At 30.7% G+C, this 25,954-nt stretch overlaps 2 protein-coding genes and 1 long non-coding RNA gene across 3 annotated transcripts; 1 reads left to right on the top strand and 2 right to left on the bottom strand.

Moving 5' to 3' along the window:
- The first annotated feature begins 2,844 nt into the window (after positions 1-2,844).
- LOC129318235 (MDIS1-interacting receptor like kinase 2-like) lies at positions 2,845-6,210 on the top strand. The gene is made up of 2 exons (XM_054962897.1): positions 2,845-5,588; positions 5,681-6,210. Exons 1-2 carry the CDS (start codon positions 2,882-2,884, stop codon positions 6,040-6,042), a joined length of 3,069 nt encoding a protein of 1,022 aa, XP_054818872.1. The 5' UTR covers positions 2,845-2,881; the 3' UTR covers positions 6,043-6,210.
- Positions 6,211-7,238: 1,028 nt separating this feature from the next.
- On the bottom strand, positions 7,239-10,224 carry LOC129318239 (uncharacterized). Its single transcript, XR_008595213.1, has 2 exons — positions 9,897-10,224; positions 7,239-7,508 (listed from the first exon to the last, which is right to left on the bottom strand). It is a non-coding gene; the product is annotated as an uncharacterized LOC129318239 (long non-coding RNA).
- A 1,930-nt stretch (positions 10,225-12,154) lies between these two features.
- LOC129318238 (subtilisin-like protease Glyma18g48580) lies at positions 12,155-19,042 on the bottom strand. The gene is made up of 11 exons (XM_054962899.1): positions 18,958-19,042; positions 18,707-18,816; positions 18,466-18,563; positions 17,888-18,052; positions 17,668-17,791; positions 15,457-16,000; positions 14,666-14,760; positions 14,260-14,511; positions 13,794-13,908; positions 13,475-13,688; positions 12,155-12,870 (listed from the first exon to the last, which is right to left on the bottom strand). Exons 1-11 carry the CDS (start codon positions 19,033-19,035, stop codon positions 12,320-12,322), a joined length of 2,346 nt encoding a protein of 781 aa, XP_054818874.1. The 5' UTR covers positions 19,036-19,042; the 3' UTR covers positions 12,155-12,319.
- Positions 19,043-25,954: the final 6,912 nt, after the last annotated feature.

The raw sequence follows: 25,954 nt of genomic DNA, 5'->3' as shown, positions 1-25,954 counted from the left end.
AATTTATTTGGTTTAATAATTCTCAAACTGAATCGAAGTGATCAACCAAAATTTTTATTGAAAGAAAATCAAATTGAACCGTATAACTAAATAAACCGAATCAAATAAACTAAATTCAATTCAATTTGATTTGATCTTTGATTTTGGTTTGATTTTGCTCACCCCTATTATTAACCCTTTTTTATTTTTACCTCTATCCAACTATCTCAATGTTGTTCTTCGAAATATATACAGGATTGTAAATGTATTTATCTTGGTTTTCATACACAAGAATCCGATACTCTTATCATTTACCTATTGTCATGATTGTGCCCTAAACCCTAAGCAGTCTTTTAGTCGATTAGATTTTATTTATTATTGCTGGACGCCTTTTTCATTAAACTAATATATGCTTTTTAAAATGGGTGTGAATTATGGGAGAAATGGTGTGAAAGAAACGCAGATTTCACGAATCCGGAAAGTGCCACTAATGAAAGCTAAGCTAGAATTGGTCATTAAGATTTAAGTTATAATAATCATTGATGGTTGTTATGGACTTTTGGGGAAAGATAAAAAAGAAGTTGTTAGGCAAAATTTAAAATTATTCATTGGGTTGTTCAAGGAAGGCTTGACTCTTTCGTACGTGGTCAAGATTTTTGAAGGTTATTTTTTATTTTATTTTTTTGGAAAATTTGTTTGAAACAACATTTATTTTCATACGTAAATTTTAAAATAAGTCAATAACGTGTGAAACAGATTTGGAAATGTGGTTGTTAACTAGAAAAAAGAAAAAAAAAAAAAGAGTCTACTCAATGTCAATTTTTTGCGTGAATATTAGGACCACGTAAAAGGATATGTTTATCCCAATACTTTTACTTTTAATAAAGGATCCGATATTATCTATTATTATTAATAATGGGAAGCAACCCTCCATAGACGGGAAGAGAATTAATGGGTTCTGAGGATTAGGGTTCATAATATTTTAACTTAAAATTTCGATACTCATGTTTTTGAGTCTTTTTGTTTTATTATATACTCCACCAGTCCCAATTTATAAAATAATTTTAAAAATAATTGGGTGTTTCAAAATATAAAATAATTTGATAAAAAAATTCATTAAATATACATTTTTTAATGTTACCCTTCCCTTCTTATTATATTGATCTCTCTCTTTGAGAAGGACACTTTTAAAAACTTATGTTTGTTTTGAAAAATAAGATTATAAAATATATTTAAATAGTTTTATTAGTATGTAGTTTTATATGAAATTATATTGCCTTATAAACTGAGACAAAGAAAGTATTAATTATTAAGTTCAATTTATTCAATGTAAGGCTTTTAACATCAATTTAAGTCTATTCAAACGGACATCCTAACCATTGTTGGGAAACATGTAAAAGATAAGTGCAATTTAAAAAATAATATTAAACAATTGAAAATGATAGATAAGCAGTGATATAACATGGGAAATTTAATGTTTGTTTTTTACCCCTTATATTAGAGGTTTTTTCATGTTAAATTTCTTATACTCCCTTCATTGAAAAATATAAAATATTTTTAATCGAATCTCATTTTTAAAAAATTAGTTACCTACTTTTAAATTAACCTTATCCTTTTATATTTACCCTATTAAACACCCTACATTAAATATAAAGTCACTATTAATAGGATTACTTTTGAAAAAAAGTAATAATTATATCTCGAAAGACTAAAAATACTTTACATTTTTAAACATTTAATTTTTTAAAAAATACCTTAAATTTTTTAATAAAAGGAGTATCATCGTTCACTAATTTTTCTTTCTTCTTTGTCATTTTCATTTGTTTAATCCCTCTTAATTCTGCTTCTCTTTTAGACTTTTACCCACTTTCCAACGTCTATTAATCCATATTTTTGTCCGGTTAGGCTTAAAGCTCTTCCAAAATGTACCTTTCCCACTACAAGACTCGAATTTAAATTTAAAATCTTATGTAAATGATGCGAAAATTCCTTACCACTTAACTTAATGGCCCGAAGATTACCATGTTTCTGCATGTAAAGGGTGTTAAGTTAATAAACTATGAATATATGCTTCTTTTTTCCAGAGTGCAAAAACAAATAGTCTTGTGGTGTTTCTGTATAGCCACACACACACACACACACACACACAAGAAGAAGAAGAAGGAAATAGTCCAAAGATCAGAGTGTTTCTGCATGGCCCCTTTTTTTCTTAATGATTACGAGGTTCGTAATCTCACCATTTCAATTAATACTCTCATGTAACATGTCTTTGTCTCAAGCACACTTTAATATCTAAAGAAAAATATATGATGTGAAACATCAACTGGAAAGTAGACCAGAGCATATGTTGTTCACATTGGTGTCCAAATATTTCCTACAACTTTATGAAGTGTATGGCCTTTGCCTTCCAACCCATTCTTTTTTTCTTTGTTCTTATCCTCTACCTAACTTTATTATTTGGGAAAATCACAATTAAAGACCTAAGAAGATAAGTAATAATGATTAGGAACCATGAAATCCTGAAATTAAATTTAAGGACCATGGTCATTCATAAGTTAAAAAAATAATTAATCTTTTAACAAAAAGACACTGTACCCTAAGTAATTGTACATTTCAAAGAGAGGTAAGCATGTTTTAGTCAAAAGATTATTTTTTAAAACTATATAAAAAAAAAAGAACCATAGTCCATAAATTTAATTTCACAATTTTCTGGTCTTTAATTGTTATCAGTAGCTTTCCAATATCCTCAATTGTAATTTTTCCTTATTATTACACTCCTGCATAAAAGAGTAACAGTAATTTAACTTTTCCCTCCTATTTAAGACCTTAAAACGAACCATTTAGAGCCATCAATTCAGTCTTTGAACCTTTCTTGATTCAACAATTCCAATACCCAGAAACCATGTCTGAAAGTGATTCCACTAAGCTTACAGCTTTATGGTGTATTCTCTGCATCTTCTTCTGTGTCTCATCTGCCACTGAAGAACCTCACGGCGAAGCAAGTGCTCTGTTGAAGTGGAAAGCCAGCCTTAAACTTGACAGCCAAACCATCTTGTCTTCATGGAAGAATGGTACCAGTCCATGCAGAAACTGGACAGGGATTTCATGCGACGAGTCGTCCTTCTCAGTTTCCATGATCAATCTTACAAGTCTTGGACTTCAAGGTAGGCTCCAAAATCTCAGCTTCTCCTCCTTACCAAACCTCGTACACTTCGATATAAGTTACAACAACTTCTCTGGAAATATTCCGCCCCAAGTTAGTAACTTGTCCAGTATTCTTAGAATGATCATGTCTCACAATTTCTTAGAGGGTCCCATCCCTAAAGAAATAGGGTCACTGAGCACTCTAAATTTGCTTGATATTAGTGTCTGTAATCTCACTGATTCTATTCCACCTGAGATTGGGAACTTGAGTAGTCTGACTGATCTTATTCTGGGACTTAACAGACTCTCTGGTTCCATTCCTCAAGAGATTGGTAGGCTTAGCAATCTCACACAACTTGATTTGTCAGAAAATCCTTTTCAATCTGGTGAAATCCCTTCTGCAATAGGAAACTTGAGGAAGTTAAAGCAACTATACCTCTATGATTGCAGTCTTACTGGTCGTATTCCCAATGAACTTGGGAAACTACATTCTCTTGTGCATATTCAATTGCTAGATAATAATCTCTATGGTCCAATCCCATCTTTCATAGGAAACTTGACAAATCTCCAAAGTTTGTATTTGTACACAAACAATCTATCTGGGTCAATTCCTGCCTCTATTGGAAACTTGGTCAATTTAGAAATACTTGACCTTGGAGAGAACAATCTTTCTGGACCTATTCCATCCACCATAGGAAATTTGACAGCTCTCACTCAGCTTGTGTTGTTTCACAACAACCTTAGTGGTCACATTCCTCCAGAAGTAGATAATCTTACTAGTTTGGTCGACTTACAACTGGGTTGGAATAATTTCATTGGCCATTTGCCACAACATATTTGCCTTGGTGGCATGTTAGAGCGTTTTGGAGCACCTGGCAATAGTTTCACTGGTCTGATTCCAACAAGCTTGAAGAATTGTTCTAAGCTTGAAAGACTTACACTTAACGATAACCAATTGGTTCAAGATATAAGTAATTCTTTTGGTACATATCCAAATTTGGAATTCATTGACTTAAGTGGCAATAAACTTTATGGCCATCTTTCATCCACGTGGGGCAAGTGTCCTAGTCTCTCACAGTTCAAGATATCTAGCAACAATATTTCTGGGAGGATACCTTCAGGAATAGGGGGGGCAACAAATCTTTTTGAACTTGACCTGTCTTCAAATCATCTTGTTGGAGAAATTCCAACAAATTTGTTGAAGTTGACCTCATTGAGTAAACTTTCTTTAAGCCACAATCAACTTTTAGGCAAGATTCCCCCAGAAATAGGATCATTGAATCATCTTGAAATTTTAGAGCTAGAAGGAAATAAATTCAGTGGTCCCATCACAGAAAAGGTTTGGGGCATGAAAATGTTGAGGGAATTGAACATGAGCAAAAACAAATTTGAGGGTCCCATTTCCCTGCAGTTTGGTCAGCTCCAAGATCTTGAAAAACTTGATCTTAGTGAAAATTTCTTGAGTGGAAAAATACCAAAAACAATTGGAGCATTACCCAAGTTGCAAATATTGAACCTCTCGCATAATAGTTTCTCTGGCGAGATTTCATCCGCTTTTAATGGAAGATCAGCCTTGACTTCTGTTGACATATCATATAACCAATTAGAAGGTCCTATTCCAAACAATCATGCCTTCCAAACATTTGCGGCATTGAAGAATAACAAAGGCTTGTGTGGCAATGTCACTGGTTTACATCTTTGCAGTGATTCTTCCCAAAATAATGTACATGGTAATAAAAAGAGTGAAAAAGTCAAGTTACTGATAATATTCCTCCCATTGGGTGTTGTAGTATTGCTAGTAGGGACTGGAGTGTTTTCCTTTTTCTGTCATGGGGCAAGGAAAGCAAGAAACAAAGACGAGGAAGTCCAAGAAGATCTTTTTCTTGTTTGGAGTTCTGAAAGAGAATTATTGTATCAAGATATTGTAGAAGCCACGAAGAATTTTGATGATAGATATCTTGTTGGGAAGGGAGGTCAAGGAAGTATTTATAGGGCTGAGTTGCCCACAGGTCTGGTTGTTGCTGTGAAGAAGCTTCATTCAATGCCAAGTGGGGAAATCTCCAACCTAACAGCTTTCACAAGTGAAATTCGAGCTCTGACAGAAATCAAACATCGTAACATTGTCAAGTTATATGGGTTCTGCTCAAATTCACGCTCCTCATTTTTGGTTTATGAGTTCTTGGAAGGTGGCAGCTTGAATAACATACTAAAGAATGATGAACAAGCCATTAAGCTTGATTGGAATAGGAGGATGAACCTTGTTAAAAGTGTGGCCAATGCTTTATTCCATATGCATCATGGCTGTTCAATTCCTATCGTTCATCGAGACATATCAAGCAAGAATGTTGTTTTAGATTCAGAATATCAAGAAGCTCGGATCATTGATTTTGGAACAGCAAAGTTTCTAAATCCTGAGTCAGAAAATATAACCTCTTTCGTAGGTACATTTGGTTATGCTGCACCAGGTTAGAAAATACTACACTTACTTCATTACAATATTATTTAACCCAGTTAATGTTTTCTACTTCATATCATTACCCTAAACTTGTTTATGCAGAGATTACTTATATTATCAAGGCGAATGAGAAGTGTGATGTTTACAGCTTTGGAGTGTTGACTTTGGAGATCATAATGGGAATGCATCCTGGAGAGCTCATTGCTTCTTTGACAGAGACACCAACAACCTATGACTTGCCATTGAAGGATGTATTGGATGGAAGGCTTCCTCGACCGACAGGATCAGTTGTTGAGGAGTTAATGTTGATAGCAACATTGGCATTTGCTTGCTTGGATAAGAATCCATGGTCTCGTCCAACCATGGACCAAGTAGCAATGAAGCTTATGACGCCAAAAACAGATTTGGTGGACCAGTTTGACACCATCACAATTGGACAACTTATCATGAGAGGATCAAACTGATGATTAAGTAGTTTATCTGGTTGCATACCGATGTCGAAATATTTGTCCCTTATTTTGTGTTCATGTATTATATGTAATTTTCTGCTGCTTAAAGTACCGAGGGTGTAGTCTGAATAAACTGTAAGTCAAAACTGAAAACTCTGTATGTAAGTTATCATTTGTCAGATATATATATATATATATATAAAATGAAAAAATAACATTTTAGTCTTTCAAAGTGTTATAATTTTTCTAAAATTTTTAAAGACTTTTCTATCATTAAAAAATTAATATAAAAGATTAAATTGCCCTTGATTAATATAAAAATTTAACCTCAAAACAGATACTTATGAATTTGCAAATTGCTGTTGAATTTTTACAATTTTAGTAAGAAAAATTGTAAATATTAAAATAAAACTTGTAAATAACAATTGATTTTTGCAACACTTAAGGACTATCATAATTTCAAATATGAACTTACAAATTGCTATTGAATTCTTGTGAATTTAAAAATAAATGTTGTGAATCTTTCAGTAAAATTTTTAAATGATAATTGATATTTGCAACAGTTAAAAAATATCAAAATTTTAAATGTAAAATTGTAAATTACTGTTGAATTTTTGCTATTTAAAAAAAATTATGAATTTTAAAACAAAATTTACGAATTAAGTGCGCGAAGTATCTATTTTGAAGTTTAAAATTTTTATTTCAATTAAGGATAACTTAATCTTTTATATTAACTCTCTAATGATAAAGAAATCATTTTAAAGATTTCAAGAGATTATGACATTTCGGTTAAAATATTATTTATATAATTCAAAAAAAATTATTGTTATTTTCTCATATATAATAATATTTATATCTATTAGTTTAGTCAACTACAAAATATGTTCTGTAAGAAAAATCTCATATAAAATATTATTGATTTTAATTTACTTTAAACATGCCTTTGATTTAAAAAAAAGGGCCTCAAAAATTTTAACTTCTGATGCACAAAGGTAGAAAATTGTATTCGTTGAAATCTTGTGTTACACTCCAAAATATGAGTGATTGGCATGGGATGCACACTTAAACACTCATCCCTTAAAACCTTAATTAAGAAAAGTTTTAAATTAATACATTTGTCTTATTATCTGCCTAATTGTCTACATCTGATTTTACTTTTCAAGTGACCAAAATATTAACTTTTTTGTAAAAATTTGACAGCACCTTCCATATAAGTAAGATCTCTCAAAATTTTTACAACAAAAATTTTACAATTTATACCCCCACAATATGGAACTCTACTCCTCAGCAACAGATAGACAATATAACAAAGAAAATTAGAACCCTAACTACAGTCTATATAAAGCACCTAATAATATTTTCATGACACAATTCATAAATTCATATTTACATCAATAGAAAATCTTTACAGAACAAATCTCCGCCAAGCTCAGCAAAACTTCCCTCATAGAAAAGCAGGACTACAGTGTCGGCTATACTATCTAAGACCAAAATAATTTTTCAATGAATAACGTCCCAACCATAAGATTTTGCAAAATTAAAGCAAATAAAATATAATAGTTACATAAATTAAAGAAAAAGTAATTCAATATAAATGAATTTGTAAGCACAGAATAAAAGCTCTATATAACTTTAATATCAAGAACTTAAAATCTATAAACACAAGGCAGTTTTAATATTTGATCTTAAGAAGTCAAAATAATTAAATAAATACATAAATGAAAATAACAACATTTGCAAATTAAAAACTATTAGATTGTGAAATTATCAATGAATTAAAAATTTATATTTTAGGGGATTTAGTAGAACAATTCACAGACGTAGACACACAGTCTACAAAGACAAATAACTAAACACGACTTATGTTACGAAAACAAATGCGGACACAATCCATAAGGGTAAGAAACCAAACGCAACCGAAGCTACGAAATAAACATGAACACCCAATTCACGAGGGTAATGCTAACCAAACGTGGCTTAAAACCACGAAAACAAATATAGGTACAAGACCCATGAATAACAAACGTGAGTACAATACTCACAAAAATTGAACTAGCTAGTCATAAACATGACGAGCCAAAGGCTAAGGGAACTGCCATTAACAAGTAATGTTTTGTATAAAATCCTCTTCAAATTTATTTTCAAACATGCGAAAAAATCATCACTATAAAAATACAATTCTTATTTTTACAGTCAAACTCGTATGAATAACTTAAACACTAAAAACTTGTCAAAATAAAATTTCATAATTAATGTCCATGCATGCATTTGTTGAGTAACTAAAATTACCAAAGCTGATAATAATCTCAAAAATCTTGAACATATATTTCGTAAGGAAAAATACTTGTACATGCCATGATATGAATATTCTTCACCATACCTTATAGTTTCAAAAGATAAAGTAATTTAATCAACAAGTACCAGTGCTAGAAAAAGATATGTATTAATAACTACAAATTATTACAAATAATATTTTGATAAAAAGAATTTTGCAGTTATATAAGTTGATTGAAACATTATCCACTTACCTGATAAGCATCCAAGATAATAATTTGTTCCTTATAAACCTCTCAATTGTCCTTTAACTACTCTATTACCTAGACAAGAATAACAATAAATTTCTTTCGCAATAACTCTACTAAATAAATCTACACCAATTATTCAACAACCTAATGTCTTGCCTAATGCACGATAAAGTTTGACTTGTCCCTAAACCACCAGTCATTTAAAATCTACATCCTTATTTTTTTATCAAACCTACCATGTGCTTTTAAGCACATTCCTTAATGATTTTCCAAGCTTTAGAATAGAAAATAATTAGCTTTCATATTGTCATGTAATCCATGAAACCTTCATCACACTTGATTATCTCAATAGATTAAAAGATCATCTCTTGTTCAAATATTTTCAATTACCAACTCTTAAATTTATGCCGCTTCCCAATAAATCAATTTATCATTAAGAACCAATATAAACCCAAAGAAAACCAAACCTCAATTTCTTCAATCCATTCAATACTTTACATACTCACTTCTCTGTTTAATCATGCAGCTCTCAAGAATTCAGCTAATAACACATTAACTTCATAATTGACAAAATCTCTCGTAACACTCAAATTAAACTTACAAGTAATTAGCGTCTGAACCAATTATGCTTTATGAGAATTATTGAAATTTTTAGAGAGAAAAAAAAAAAACATGAACAAACAAGACTTCCCCAAACAAACTCTTTATCCAATACCTTATAGATACCAATATTCAAATTTCTAATACTAAGCTCTTCCTTCGTATCCCATCCCACAATTCCTTTAACATTTATACAGCATCAATACATAACTTATTCAAGCAATCCAAGTTCATTCCTTCCACAAGATTAATATCATTTAAATACAATTCAAGCCCACACTACTTTCTCTTCTTCCATGAAAAAAATTCTAGCTTGCTTACACCGCACAATAACTACCTTCAAATAAATTCACAGCACATTGAATAGAAAACAAATATAAATTTCACACTAATCACTCTCTCACACGCACCTAGATTCAGCAAAGAGTAACAAATTACAACATCAACCATTAAAACACGCGCGCACAGGGGACTCAATGAGGGGAAAAATTCTAAGCTTCTGCCCAGATTCAGCCTCGACAGAAAAGGTCAAAAAAAGAAGAAGAAATCAACAGAAACAGAAGAGGTGGAAGATCATGAACCAACAATAGTGCCCACAGCCACACCGAACCAGTGAGAACAGCGGTAATGCAAGGAAGGAGAAAAATTTAAATACCCATACTCAAAAGTGGAGATTCACAGCAAGCACAGATCAAGGGAAAAAAAAATGAAATTCAACACAGAACAGGGGAGGGAAGAACTCACGATGTGTACCACAACGTTGTGGTTTTGGGCGTACATCACAGCAACGGTAAGCGGAACTCCTATTCTCGTCAACAGCATGTTGAATAGCAAAGGACAGTGGCTGGATCGAGGGTTTGAAGCTCTGAGCAAAAAAATATATCTTGCTCTCAGACGGAAGAGAAGCTCCAATAACACCGACAATAGAGAAACGAACAGAGGAGAAGGAGCGAAGGACAGAAGGGAAAGAGAATATTTCCGGTGACCCACACCACCGGTGACGAGCTAGACGGTGGAGAGAAGAGTTGAGATGGCCAAATTTCCAGATGCAGGTTCAAGTTCTCTCCCTCGTCCGTAGCTGACCGACAAAGAAGAAAGAAACAAAAATAATATATAAAAGTTGATGGAAAAATTACAAACGAAGACCCCCTAGATTTTTATTTTACCACCACTATCATCATCATTGAAAAGCAAAAACATTTTAGCACTTTCTACCAGTAAAAAAAATAAATTAACATTTAATTTAAATAAAATTTAAATTTTAAATATCCATATAAATAATCAGTATCAATTTTATTAAACTATTATTTTTCATTTATCTTAAAATTAAAATAAATAAATTAAATATTAAAAGAGAGAGAATTTATTAAATTTTAAAATTTTAGATCATTACATCTTATGATTATAGTTAGATTCATTGTGAAAGCATTTATTTTTTTTCTTTATCTATTGTTAGTTTGTCGCATGAAATTTTTACTACATACTAAATTTATTGTTTTTTTCACTTCATTTCATTCCAGTATATTTATGAGAGAGAAAAAACGTATAACATGTTCCGCTTGTACATGATGCTCCTTTTCTGGTCAACGAGAAAATTTAATTAATTGAGCCTTTTCGATGGGTGGGAGACCAACTTTTCCTTTTTAAGTAAATTAATATTCTTTTTTAAATTTTGAACCCAAAAAAAAATGTATGCTTTTAATCAGGCGTTTGTTCTCTTATTTATATTTTATCCAAAATATAAAAAAAAATCCGTTTCTGAAAGAATTAATTCACTATCTTATTTTGATTTATGAAGAACACATTCAAACGAATATTTTAATTTAAAAAATATAATAACTAATATTAATTATTGAATTAAACATTTCCAAAGTTCCCGTTCCAACATACCAAAATATAATGTCATGGGTAGCTTAGGTTAGGGTCCATATCTTTCTTTATTCTTTTTTTTTTCCTTTTTTTCGTTTTTCTTTCCGCCAGCGGGATCCATGTCTCATCATAAACATTCATACTTTCTATTATATTCATATATTTTTATATTTATTTTACTCTGAATGCACATGCACCATATATTAGTGGGTGCGTATTCTTTTTTCTTCCCTTTTTCATCATCTTCCCCTTTTTTTTCTCTTTAATCATTATATTAGATTAAGATTAAAATTTGGATGGTTTATATTTAATATCCTATAAAATTGTTATTGAAATGTTAAATTATAATAAAATACAAAATATTAAAATTAAAAATGCTAAAATTTAAGATGAACAAGTAAAAAACAGTAAAACAAAATAAAAAGAATATTGTATAGTGAATCAAATAGGGACCATTATAATCTTGATCTGATGATTAGAAATTAAAAAGATGAGATGAAAATTAAAGGATGAGAGGGGAAAATGAGAGAATCTTGGCCTGTGTTAATATGCTATTTTATTTTTGTTAAGCTTAAAGACTAGAACTATATCTTTATTTACCTTATTTGAAGGGGTGGAGGGTCTCTCTACATTTATGAATAGTTGAGATGTGAGGAAGTGAAGGAAAATGAAGATAAATAAATGAAGAGACGACCCTCCACCGGTTACTTGAAGCTCTCTACTCATTATTTGAACATTCTCATATCAAAAACATTCTTACCGTTTTATATCACTTTTAAATTAATTCAAACAACACATTTCTAAGAATTCATTGAAAAATCATATAGACATCTATTTTAATTTTTAAAATAGAAATTTTTTTATAACAATTCCCTTAGACTTTAGTCAAATTTCTAATTTTTCCACCAAAATGTTGTCATTTTAAAAACGGCTAAACCGGTAGAATCTTATAGATGGGTCAATATAAATCTATTCATGCTTTGATAGTTTATCAACAATATCACTTGTGTAAATTTTATCGATACATTGAATTTTTTTTAGGGCCAAATTGATACATTGATTTTGGGCTTGCTTGAAGCCTTCAACATATTTAATTAGTAAAATACCAAATAAGAATGTAAAAAAACCAAATCTGTAAAGTGAACCCATTTAAAAACACAATGACAAAACATTATCATTGTCATAGAAAAACGCACACAGGGACAACATAAAACCCAGAAACAAGCTCACACTTCACTGTCCCTCACAAACAATAGAGATCATACTATATTTCTAAGATTGAAGTTCTTTATTAGTCATTATTCCTCGGAGCGTAAGACAACAATAGGACTTCTAACTCTGTGCTTCCCATCTGTCCATAACAACTCCCCAAACGGAAAACTTGCATTTTGAAACAACCTCGACGTTTGGAAAGTGACCTTAAATCTTTTCTTTTCACCAGTCTTCTTAAAACTCAAAGTCTCAGGCTGGACAACAACCTTAACTCCTTTTGGTGCTTGCACTGTCGCCTTATACGTGCTTGCACGCCCAACATTTGTAACTGTGCGAGTTACAGTCACAGGCTTTGCTTCCAAAACAGACACTGAGATTGATGGATAGTTGAAATCTTCTATCTTGTAAGACCTCGGACATTTGTAGATCTTGTTGAAATTAAAGGATGCAACTAATGAGTCCGAATATCCAGAACCACACAAGAAGTTCAAGTAATCTGATTCACTCAGATCATAAACAAGTCCAGGATTTAGTGCTAGGTCTGGTCGAACATGTCCCGAACCATAAGCAAATGGAGTCGCAGGTTTTTCATTAACACCATCACGAATCAAATTGTTGGTGTTATCAAAAGTGGTCGCTGCATGAAAGGGCACATATAGTTTTTCAACAGTTGTTTAGAACTCAAGTTAGAAACATGACATATGCATATTATGGAGATTCACAAGAAAATTTACAAAAGCATTTACTTTATGATAAAATTAGAGAATAAAAGGAAGAAAGGAACACACAAATTCCCTTTCTACAAAACTCATACTGCATAAGTAAGATCGTTACGAGTCTTACATTAAAGAGCATCATAAATGAAGTGGTAGTTATAAGTATGAGAAGCTCTCCTACTTATCAGGACTAGTTTTTTTGGAATGGACTTTTTTTTTTAATTTGTGCTCATAATATTAGTATTTTAATTGTAAGGTTAGTCTCACAGAAGGGTTCTAGTTAAGCGAAGTGTTGTGAACTGGAAGGACATTGACTTTCAAACAGAGTGGGATTTACAGGTGCAAGGGTTTTTGCCAATAAGCTAATTTTTTAGGGTGGGTTTTCTATTTAGACCTATGTTCATGACAAGATCCACTCTTTTCTTTCTATATATCTCTGTCTAGCTTTATCGTTCAGAAATACTTTAATGGTCCTGATTCACAAGGATTCTGAAAAAAATATATAGATATCTTATGTAAATGTACCTGTGGTCATGATTGCTGATTTGATAGCTGCTGGACTCCAATCAGGATGGCGTGTTTTGAGAAGACCAACAATGCCAGCCACATGAGGGCACGCCATTGAAGTTCCAGAAAGTATGTTGAACGTAAAACGACGCTTATCTGATGCTAAATTACTAGGACTTGCGGCTAGTGAATAAGAAGCAAGTATGTTCAAACCAGGCGCAGTAATGTCAGGCTGAAAAGAATTAAAATAGTCAAAGACTAATATTATTTGTATATATAATCAAGAATGCGCGCGCGCGCGCGCGCGTGATATGACGTGGTAGAAGAATGCAGAGACCTTGAGAAGTGACGGTTGAATGGCATTTGGTCCCCTAGATGAGAATGAAGCCATTATTGGAGCCGGTCGAATTCCCAGAAATGTTTTTGCTTTGCCCATGGATGCAACGGGGTTCCTTAAAAAATATAAATACATATACAAACATAAGTATATATAAGTAATCATATTCTCAATAATTTTTTTCTGATCTTATTTATAAATTATTTTTAACATATTTCAATAAAATTAAAGAAAATCTTAATACTTCATCTAAAAATTTATTAAATTTTTAATTTTATTCTTATTAAACATGCACGCTTTAATAATATTATTTATTTTGCTAATATTTAATAGAAGGTAAAGAAAAAAATTTGTGACAAAATTTAGTTGGTATAAATTTTAAATAAACAACAAAAAATTCTTTCTCGAATAAGATCCCGGGAAGTAAACAAGTACTTGGATAATGCTGTGAAAGATTATTAATTACTTTGTGATGTCATAGTATTCAGTGCCTTCCGTTCCAGCTGATTTATTGGTATTACCAGACACAGGTAAGACCTGAGGATCAGCAGTAACTGTGTCCCCACTTTTTCCATCGTTTTCTAAGATCATTGCCACTGCACCAGCAAGCAAAGCATTTTGACCCTTGTCAACTGGTCTTAGGCTCCTTCCTCGTTGACATATCAGTATCTTGCCTCGTACTTTGTTGGGATCTAGTGTTCCAGCATTGCATAGGTCACTTCACAATCATTGCAATAATGGTTCATTCGTTTCATCAGATCATAAATCAATGTTTTATAACAGATAAAGAAAACGTAATTAATTAACCTCGAAATGTTTGTATGTGTGGGTGTGTGTGTGTGTGTATATATATATATATATATTAATCTTACGCTTCTTGAGCTGTGACATTAGGAAGCTTGGCATCACGACCTCGGATTAATGGATAGAACTTATCAGATGGCAGTCCTGACGACAGACCTGTCGCCTGGTATATTCCAAAGCCAAGTTCATATAAATAATCAATCATATGGCTATGGACACAATAGAAAAACTAGGAATGATTCTTGCGTAAACGAATCATTAAGCAGAACTTCGAGGTGAACTATCAAAACAAACAGAGAAATGGTTAAAATTAAGAGAAAGATATTGAAATATTGAAAGCAAAAAAAAAAAAAAAAAAACAAAACAAAAAAAAAGAGGGAGGGACTTGATTAAATTGCTCTCATACCATAAACAAGATACTAAAAGTTGAATTAATTGTTGAATTGATCAAGATATTAGTTCAAAATTTAATAATTAAAATTATAATCAAATCATTATCAAACCAGTCAAAAACAAAATATTTTATTAGCTTGATCAAGATACTAGTGCAATTGTATACTGGCCTAATTCAACTGGGGTAAGTTGATCCAAATTTTGATACAATGACCATAAAAGAAAATAAGCATGCTTGAAAAAAGAATATTCTAGAAAGATCCAAAGAAAAGAGAAGGAGATTCTGCCGTGTTTATATAGAACAAAATAATGATGTGTCCTAATAAATATCAAATCAATTTACAATAATTACAAAAAATGTAATCTATCAACCTAAACAGAATAGAAATTAAAAAGAAATCATAAATTAATTATAATCAAGTCACATTTTAAATGCCCAACTCACAGCACACATACACACACTGACCTTAATGCTTTGGTTGTTACCGAGAGTAACATTATCATTGAAGTCTCGATCAATGGTGCTAGCAGCAACAGTGAAGACCCAAGGTGCAACATTTTTTACAGTTCCAGGGTCAGGTCCTTCATTACCCGCAGAAGAAATTACCACTATGCCCTTGGCCGTTGCATGGTAGGCTCCGATTGAAATCCCGTCCGTTAACAAATCCTCGGCGAAGTGGCGTTGTCCTCCGGCCGAAACAAACAGGACTTCGACGCCGTCGTTTATGGCTTGATCGAATGCAGCCAGCAAATCCGCCTCGTTGCATCCTGATGCGTCTGTCGGAGACCAACATGCCTTGTAGGCCACCACTCGAGCTCTGGGGGACCCACCCTTCGCCGTGCCATCACCGTTGTTAAGGACGCTAGCTCCTCGGACGAAGTTGCCGGCCGCCGTCGATAGGGTATGAGTACCATGCCCTACGATGTCACGCGCGCTGTGAGGCGACTTAATCACCGTGCCCTCGTGTGCTTCGTATCCTTTGTAGAACACTCTTGCTCCTATCAGCTTCCTGATTCGACTTCGTAATGTTATACGGTACATACAAATCTCTGCTAAGCTATAAGAAGACGATACAATATTTTATCGCTTTCATGGTTACCTATGTGTCAGCTACTATTTATTTTATTTTATTTATTTTTGGCAGTGTCTGGCAAAGCCAAGATCTTGAGTGGGGGTGCTAGACAACTTAATTTAAAAATTAATAATTTAAAAAATATTATAAAAATTTTAAAAAATAATTACATTAGAGAAAAATATAATAAAATAAGTAAAATTATGCATATTTTTATTTGAAAAAAATATTCTAAGAATTTGTTTGGGCAAAAAAATGTGTTGAGAAAATTGATATAGAGCTTAATTTGAAAAAGAAAAAAGAAAACTATCACCCAAAAGGACCACTTTAATTTGTTTTGCTTGGATTTTATTATAAAATAAACAACTCTTGATTTAATTTTTTAATATATCTAATGAGTATAAATTTTTGATTTAAATTTATGAAATATGAATTAAAATATCATTTATTTAAGAAGATTTTGAACTCAAATATTTTTTTTTTGATAAGTTTAGAGTTGTTTTGCATGCCACCTATGTAATTTCCTCCATGTGAGGGGTGCATTTGTCCCCCTCACGCTCCGCCATTGTTAGTACGGCTTTTAAATCAACTTTTTAAAAAAGTTTCATAGATTAGTGATGTGATGTAAATAATCTTTAATGTTGGTGATTAAATTTCATTATTTAATATGATAAAGAAGAGTTTACTCATCTTTGGAATTTGACCCTACCAACTCTATCGTGCTTGGGAAAAAAACCCCGATAAAATAAGTGTCGGTGACTCGATGTGCATACTAATTTCTTTTTTATTTTCTTTTCAATTGTAAATTACCGCAACAATAATAAAGACTGGTGTCATTATTATTCTCATTGAGGACCACTTTATAAGCAACAACGCCAATAAATCTTAAAGTGCTGTGGCAGTAGCAACAATAACAAGCCTGCTTATCATGAGGTTGCCTATATGGATCCTATTATGATGTCATTTGTCTGAAACTAATTATCCTCATAAAAATCAATTAACTAAGAGATCTCAATTGACCACTTCTTTAAATGTCCTTTTAGTTTTCTTCTATCTTTTTTCACAACGTTTAAAACTATTTGCTCACAGTTTCTTACAAGCACCTGCAATGACATTTTTTGCACATGACAAAACTAACAATTTTCTACCATGTTCTTATCAATATAGATGCCATACCAATTTGTAATCTTATATGATCATTACATAAGGCCACACATCTCTCAACTCTCTCTCCCCCCATCCCCACTTTTCCTCAAGACTATATGAAAATGGAAGCTAGATTAGGGTTTTATCAGGAGACTAGGCTTTCCACCTAGCACCTTAACAAAGTCGGAAGGTTATGTTTGTGTAGTGACTCAATTGAAACTATAGCCCTAGTCACTCTTGACATTGAGAGCATCACCCTTGGATCAATACCTTCAATGTACACGAGGAATTATCATTTCTTTAGAGAGGCAAATGCATGCGCCAATTGACATGCCAAACATGCTCATCATATAAATTTATTAAGAATAACTTTTTAAATAAAAAGTGTAGATAAACATGAATCAATGAAAATGATAGCTCTATATAATGAAAGAAAAAGACAAAATATATAGAAAGACCTGTTACAGGGGCTTCTCTTTGAGCCTGGTAACCTGTCAATCTCACAGGTCCCATTTCCACGCCACTTTGCTGGGACGGGACCATATCCTTTGTCGTTAAAGCTTTTTGATTCAGGCCAAACACCTATTCATTAGAAGACAACATATATAGTCTTATCAAATAATTAAGCAGACAAACGATAGAGCATTTAATACTTAAATTTATTAAATAATTAATTACCTGTATCAATGTTTGCGATGATCGTATTCTGACCAAATCTTGCCTTAATCCAAGCAGATTGGCCTCTAACTCTTATATTTTTCTCAAGTCCCAGAAATTCATAGGACCTGGTTGTGTGCAATTTATGCACTTTGGTGGAGAACACAGACACCACATTTGGCTTTTCTGCAATGGGAAACATTTTTAAAGCCGTAAATATTTAACGATAATGAAGGGAAAATAATTGGGAGAATTATATATTAATCCCATATGAGAAAATTAATTATTTACAAGTTCCAACCATGTCATGAGTCTCAGGAATTTCACAAATAGAATAGGATTTATAAATATAAGAAATTTTTTCACTCAATAAGTTAATGTTTTGAAATGATTTTTTTTTTTATACTCGTATTGGTGCTTTTAATAAGAGTCTAGTGTCTTGAAAAAGACTACCTATGAAGGATTCTTGACCGGTAAAAGGCTGAACTCTCACTTTAATTTAGACTTGTGCTCATGGCAAATCACTTGTAAATAAATTGAAAAATAAAAAAATTCTTTATTGGGACTTGATTGTAATTTTTCCAAAATAATAATCTCACTTTTGAGCTCTTGTGCTTCTTTTTCTTCAAGCGATGCCGCAAAGCCATTGATATGTTTGTTGTAAGAGTAAATCAAAGCTTCTCTGGCCTTCTCATGGCTGTCATCAAACATAACATATATTAACGTTAATGAATTGTCATTTTAATTAGATTCTTGCTCTCGAAATTAGTCAGGAGATGCTGACACGCGCGCGCGCACACAAAACACAAAATCAGGGCTCAGATTAAAATGATTCAACACCTTCCCATGACAGAAGCGAGCAAATCATGATGAGAATTTGTAGCAAAGTCCATATCAGTAGAAGAAGGTTCTGGACCATGAGAATGTGATCCCAAGTATACAACATGCGACTGTAAAACAAAAAAAAAAAATACAGATTATATATTATGGCCAGCCAGTTCAAAAAGCTGATACAAGCAAATGATAAAGGTGATGATTATACGTGTGTGTGTGTGTGTGTGTGTGTGTGTGCAGAAGCAAAGTGTTCTAACCATTTTTGTGGCATGAGTGAGTTGCAGAAAGAAGGTAAAAAGAAGAGTGAGAGGAGCGACGAAGAAGAAAGCCGTCATGGTGTCTGGAAACTGTAATGCAATGCATCGGATGCTAATATATATCATCTATATATAATGAGCTCAGGTCCGTGATAGAATTGGGTGGCTGATATCTTATTTCATTTATTTTTAAATTTTAAATAACTTATTCTACCAATAATTAAATATAAAACATAAATGTTTTCTATATATCAGTTTAAAAATAGTGATTCAAATTAAAAATAAATAAATTTCATCCGCTTAGATCTCATTTAAAAAACAATCATTTTTGTGAGGAGTATCAATTATTATAAGTGCTCATCAGATTTATTGATAAAAATATTTTAAATCAAAGAAATTAAGAGTTTTTGTTTTTAATGTACATGTATTTTCTCTATTTTAAAAATATTTCTCTGTTTAACTATTCAAACTTGGAAAATAATTTTTGTGAGGAGTATCAACTGTTATAAGTGCTCGTCACATTTATTGATAAAAATATTTTAAATCAAAGAAATTAAGAGTTTTTGTTTTCAATGTACCTGTATTCTCTCTATTTTAAAAATATTGCTCTCCTTAACTATTCAAAATTGGATTTTAATCCCCCCATTGAAGCTTAATTAAGAGATATTAACAATTAGATCGTGATACAATAGTGGCGGGGAAGTAGTTACTATATGTTTTTTTTTAAAAAAAAAGTAAACAGAAATGGATCTTTAATAGTTAATTTTTATATAAAAAAATTATAACATGTCCATTTTAAAGCCCAAATTAAAGGGATCATTATAATAGCTGAGGTTTAGTGTTCAAAATTTTTCAATGTAATAAAAGTAACACGTCCATTTTATATGTTTTCTACATGTACATTATTTTTATAAAAAAAATTCTAAAGTAGGCAAGATTCCAAATGTATGTAACAACAATATCCCTTGTTACTATATTTTCCTCCACAGAATGGAAAAAGTGGTAAAGGGTCATACCAGAAGTCCAAAAGTTGAAATAGCTTCTTCGTGTTTGTCGAAAAGGAGAGATTATGTGTCTATCGGATTTCATAAACAATATATTTTGTGAATTAAAGAAGCCTCGTTTAACGTTATATATTTTATCCTTTTTAAAGTATTTTCCACAAATTTTATTGGTCTTTTATATTATTCATTCTATAAAATTTAGAAAGCAATAAAAAGGTTGGGGCAATGACTCGAAGTCTTAAGACATTAATGTAATAACAATTATATTTTAATTAAAAATTTTTACTGAAAGATGGATTGCAAGATTTCAAAACATTTTTTTAACGTTCGCTTTTGTCTCTTACCACCTTCTAGTTGGATCCCACAATCAAATATTGAATTTGAATGGTAACATAAATATATATTATATTCTCTTTATTAAAAAATATAATATATTTTAATTAAATTTTATTTTAATAAAGTAGTTACCTATCTTTAAACTAACATTATTTTTTTTATATTTATTTTTATTAAATACCCTACAATAAATATAAAGTTATTATTAATATAGTAACTTTTGAAAAGAAGATAACAATTATATCTCGAAAGACTAAAAATATTTTATATTTTTTAATATCTAACTCATCAAAAAATATCTTATATTTTTAAATGGAGGGAGTACATACATTATTAAAAAAATAATTTGTATGATTAAATTTCTCTCTATGTACTTTTCTTTTCCTATAACGCGGACATAATCAAAAGGCATGAACACTATCAAAAATTACAAAACCAATATGTGTGTGTGTGTATAAACATTTAGCTGCGGTCCATTAGGAAAAGCATACATTAGTTAGAGGACTAAACAATAAATTTTAGATTTGGGGAATATTGTTCCCCTATAAAAAATTTGTGTCATTTCAGTGTAACTTTTTTTTAATTTTTTTATACTTTTAAATTAATAGATGCTCAAGATAGGAATATGTGTGTTTTATTTTATATTACAAACCATGTATAAAATATTTGATGGATATTTGGATTTGATTTCAAATATTTTTCAATATAATTGAATAAGTTAATTCTTTTGGAAGAACATGTTTTATATTTAAGACACTTTTAAAACATTATTGACATATGATTGATTTAACTGATCAAAAAAGTTAAATTATCTTACTCTAAAGTTTGAGTTTGTGCCTTGACATATTGAGTCAGTTAAATAAAAATGTAAAAGGCATCTCTTAGCATCAACTGTTGTTGATAACAACGGTCCCATACAAATTATTATTTAAATTACTGTTGTGACATGTCCATCCAAACATCGATAACCACAGCAAAAGCACAACAAAAAGATTCGTTAAATTTTCCAGCTCAGTATTATGAACATGTTAAATTATCTTGCTTTTGAAAAACAATCATTACTTGCTTTGGAAGGATGGTCTACCATGAAGATGGCAGGCCCTTTTGTGATAAACAACATATTTCCTTTGTAAAACAATTAATGAAATATCATCGATATTAATATAAATTTCATGAAAATCAATAACAGCATAACACAATTGATAAAAGTTGCACTAAGTTATTTACATCATAATAAACAATATAACTCATTTATTTTTTTTGAATATATGGAAATATAACTCATTTTTCAGTCAATCAATTAAGTAATAGTTTCATTGTGAAAAGAGAAAAGCAGAAAAGCATCGAAAAGAATGTCAAAACTTCTGAAATATTTGAACAACAAACATCCTTTTTACCAAAAAGCTTCGGCCAAGCCACCCTTTTTTTTGGGTGGGGGCGAATTACTGAATGCGTTGCGAAAACATATTTTAGCATGGGTGAGTTAAAAAGCGTCACTAAGTCCTAATTAATATATGAAATGACCTATCTGACAGTTTTTTGTTAGACTGTTCATTAGTTGAATCATTCTCACAGTTTAATTAAAGATAATTCTATTTGTTCACCATGTTAATTGTGAGGAACTAATGTTTTTTACTGAACTCGAAAGTTTAATTTCTGGGTTAACTAGACAAGGAGAAATATGTGAAGAGGAGATTATTCATGACTACAAGTGATCTATCTGTAAGCTTCTAAATATCACATTGTTTCCCTTCCCACCGATAATTTAGACTAAACCTGACGGGTTAATTTAAATAAGTTCAAAAAATTTTAAGGTTAAGTTTGAGAGTTTGAAAAATATTTTTCATTTTGAGCTTATTTAGGCCACTAGAATAAGGCCAAATACCATAATTTTTTTATTAATAAATAAAAGTCAAATGAGATAAAATTGAAATCCTAATTTTTTAAGATAAAAATTGATATTGGTTAAAAAATAAAATAATATTTAAGAACTTGGGCACTTAAGTTAGCCCAATAGGCTAATGTGTTGGGATCAAGCTTGACTATATGCATAAGTTTTTTTTTTTATATGTTTAGGTACTTTAAGCTCAGAACAAATTGAGACTAATTCACATAAGCTCAACCTACCCAAATTATTGATTTTAATTTCCCTGCAACTTTCTAAAAGAGGAAGTGGACAAATAGATGTTTATGTAAGGGTTAAACACTATAGATTGTCCATCAACTATTCATGCAAGAACGTCATGGAATGTTAAATTTTTTCAAGGTTCAATGTCCCCTTTCAACATTATTCAAAAACAGTACAAGTTTTTCCTAACCGAAAATTACAGAAAATAATATTAAAAATTATATTAAAGGGCCTTATAAGAAAATTAAAATCAATTACGTCCCTTAAATTACAAATAAATTTCAAGATACTAATATTATTTTTTACCCATTTAAAATACTAAAATATTAGTTTGATCAATCACTTTGACAAACTATTGGTGATTATTGGATTATTATTACTGGCAATAACAATGGTAAAAATTGTTAAATATTAAAGTGTTAATATTTAATAAAAATATTATTAAAAAAATATATTAATTTTTAATTAATTATTGATATCACTGCCAACAATGATGATCCAGTAATCATCTATTAGCCAAAGTGGTTAGTGAAAATTATATTTTGGTTTATTTCGTGGTAAGAAATAACATTTTTTTTGACAAAGGTAAGAAATAACATTTACCTCTTGGTATTTATTTATAATTTTGAGAACTTAATTAATATTAATTTTTATAAGGTACTTATTTATAATTTATCGTGTTTTAAGTATTTTCTATAATTTTTTAATCAATTAACTATTAAAATTAATTTTGCTAATGATAGAAGTAACATTATACCGTTTTTAATTGTTAAAGAGAAGTCTTGTATACTACAAAAAAGTTTAAGATACCATATATTCTTGCATGAATTGATGAAAGAAAAAAAATGCCCTTGCACTTTTTTGAAATTATAAATTTGGCTCAATAATGCTTACAGCAATTCCCATGATAAGATAGGCGGCAGATTTGTTTGCCATTTACATTTGGAGTAACGATTCTCAAATTCAAATTTAATTGGCAATACATTATATCGTATGAATATGAACAAAGTTGTTACTTTATGTCATTTCCCTCCACATTTTATCTTGAATAGGTAAAAAGAGATGGAAACAATGAGTCTTCGTTGGAATTACTGCCTTTGTCTTTCTTCCAAAATTAGTGGGCCACCTTGTTGGCTATGTGTCCAAACAAATTCTAAACCTTTTTCTCCTTTTGAGCTATAATATTGATGGTCAATGATGCATATTTTGGACTTTGTGACCCTAAAATATAATGATTTTTTTACTAGCGTTCACAAGAAAACAATGCCTGCATCCGCAACTTTTAGCATCATTTCAGCAAATCCAGAATTACGGATTTATTATTAAAATCACACAATTAAGTTTAGGAAAAAAGTCATGCCCTTAACTTTATATACTTATGCTATTTGCTCCCAATTAAATTAAAACATGCGTGTTTTTTTATATGTGATTTATCCTCTATCTACCAACAGAAATTAGGTTTAGAAAAAAAATATTAATAACTAATTATATGTCAAACTAAAATTTAAATTCTTATTAAAAGATATACTCATATTAAGTGTTTGTCAATACCTCCATCATGAATAGAAAGGACATCAATACATAGTAAAAAAATATTATTTATCTTCGAACTAGATTTTTTCTATTAATACTTCTAATGTTTCTTAGAAAATTAAAGTCCATTAGTACTGACTACAAATATAATTGGAAGCAAGTTCTTTAAGCAGGTGAAGTAAAGCATCAAAAAATTTTTCCTTAAATTTAGGGGTGATTAATTAATAGTGAAGCCATTAGACTAAGGGTTAGTTAGCATTTTACGCATTTACGGTTTTGATGAGAGGTAACCGCAATTTGGGTGAATTGAGGTAGGACTATATCTTGAGTCTTAGCTATTGTTAGTATATCTAAGTTGCACTATTTACAAAATGATAAATCAACAATTAGAATAAATAGATTAACAGCGATTTGTGTAATAATACAGATAAAGATTTCAATCCCTAAAACATATTTCGCCTTGGATTATCTAACTCGCGCGCGCGTCATGTCGAGCTTGAAACGAGTAATGTTCTTCATGCTGTATGAACATTATTTACCACTTGTGATAAGTTCCATATTTTATACTAATATTGTGAGAAAACATAATTTTCACTCCTTACACTTCGCACACAATTTATTATTGATCCCTACACTTTATTTTTGATATTATAAATCCTTACAGTTTTTTTCGCCTACACTTTAGGTCCCTACACTTTTAGAAGGGTGCTAATATGGCATTAACGGTATTAATTATGTTGATGTGAACAATAACACAATTATATGCTGATGCGGACATGGCGTTATAGGATATTGTTTATATTTAATTTAATAAATAATAAATATTTTTATTGATACTCCCTCCGTTAAAAAATATAAAGTATTTTTTGAAAAGTTGAATGTTAAAAAATATAAAATATTTTTAGTTTTGAGGTGTAATTATTGCCTTTTTTTCGAAAGTGCTTCTATTGATAATAATTTTATATTTATTATAGAGTATTTAATAGGGATAAAAAATAAAAAGATAGAATTAATTTAAAATAAATAACTACTTTATTAATAAATAAATTTAATAAAATAATTTATATTTTCAACGGACGGAATATCAATTTTCAATTCTTCATTGTCTTTTCTCTTTAAATGATGCTTTGTACGAAACTACGTCTTGTTAGTTTTAAAAGCCCAAGATTCTGCCTTTTAACAGTTACTAGATAAATGATAATTCACAAGGCCCATTTTATGCCCAAAATACACTTAAATATGCGTACTATTGGACCTAAATGTCTTATTAGTTTTACATAATTTGTTATTTCTTGTTTTGCAAGATTCAATGGGCTGAAAATTCAAGGAAATTTAACAATGGGACATGATAATTAGAAAACCTATAAGAATATTAATGGACAATTAGAAATTCTAAATTATTGAAATTTCAATAACAAACTATAATTCTTACTTGCAAGAAATTATTTTTTTTGTTGATTAGTTTGATATTCACAACAAATTTTTATAAATTTCTAATTAAATACTACAAAAAATTTTCACGTATTTTTTGCTAATTTTTATAAGCAATAGAAAACTCATCAGTGATTGGTTTAAAATTCACAATTGATTCATAAATTATCATCTGACAAAACAAATAATTCCAATTGTTTTTATTGATTACCAACTAAATTTGCATTTTTTTAATTGCAAGGACGTGGTTTATTATTTGAATTTAATAATTTAGAGTCTGTCGTTGTCATTAATATTTTATGGGATCCCTAATTGCCATTTTCCCTGTATGTGAAAACCAAAACACTCAGACACAAAGGATAGCAGAGAAAGAAGGTGAAATGGCTCCTGTTCCATAACAAGAAAGCTGATCATATGGTGAAGTGAGCTAGTTTCAGATAAATGCATCAGGATTGTCAGTTTAACAGGCACATGACGTTTGCCACTTACAATTCTGTAAGTGCATGATCTGTATCAAGTAATAAGAGATGAGTGGGGTATCGCTTTCATGAGAACTCAGTGTAAC

The sequence above is a fragment of the Prosopis cineraria genome, unplaced genomic scaffold (assembly GCF_029017545.1).
Source record: "Prosopis cineraria cultivar Desert tree isolate PC_DT_omini unplaced genomic scaffold, ASM2901754v1 PC8, whole genome shotgun sequence".
Lineage (NCBI taxonomy): Eukaryota > Viridiplantae > Streptophyta > Magnoliopsida > Fabales > Fabaceae > Prosopis > Prosopis cineraria.
The sequence above is the reverse complement of the archived record's forward strand: the minus strand, read 5'-3'. Positions and strand labels throughout refer to the sequence as shown.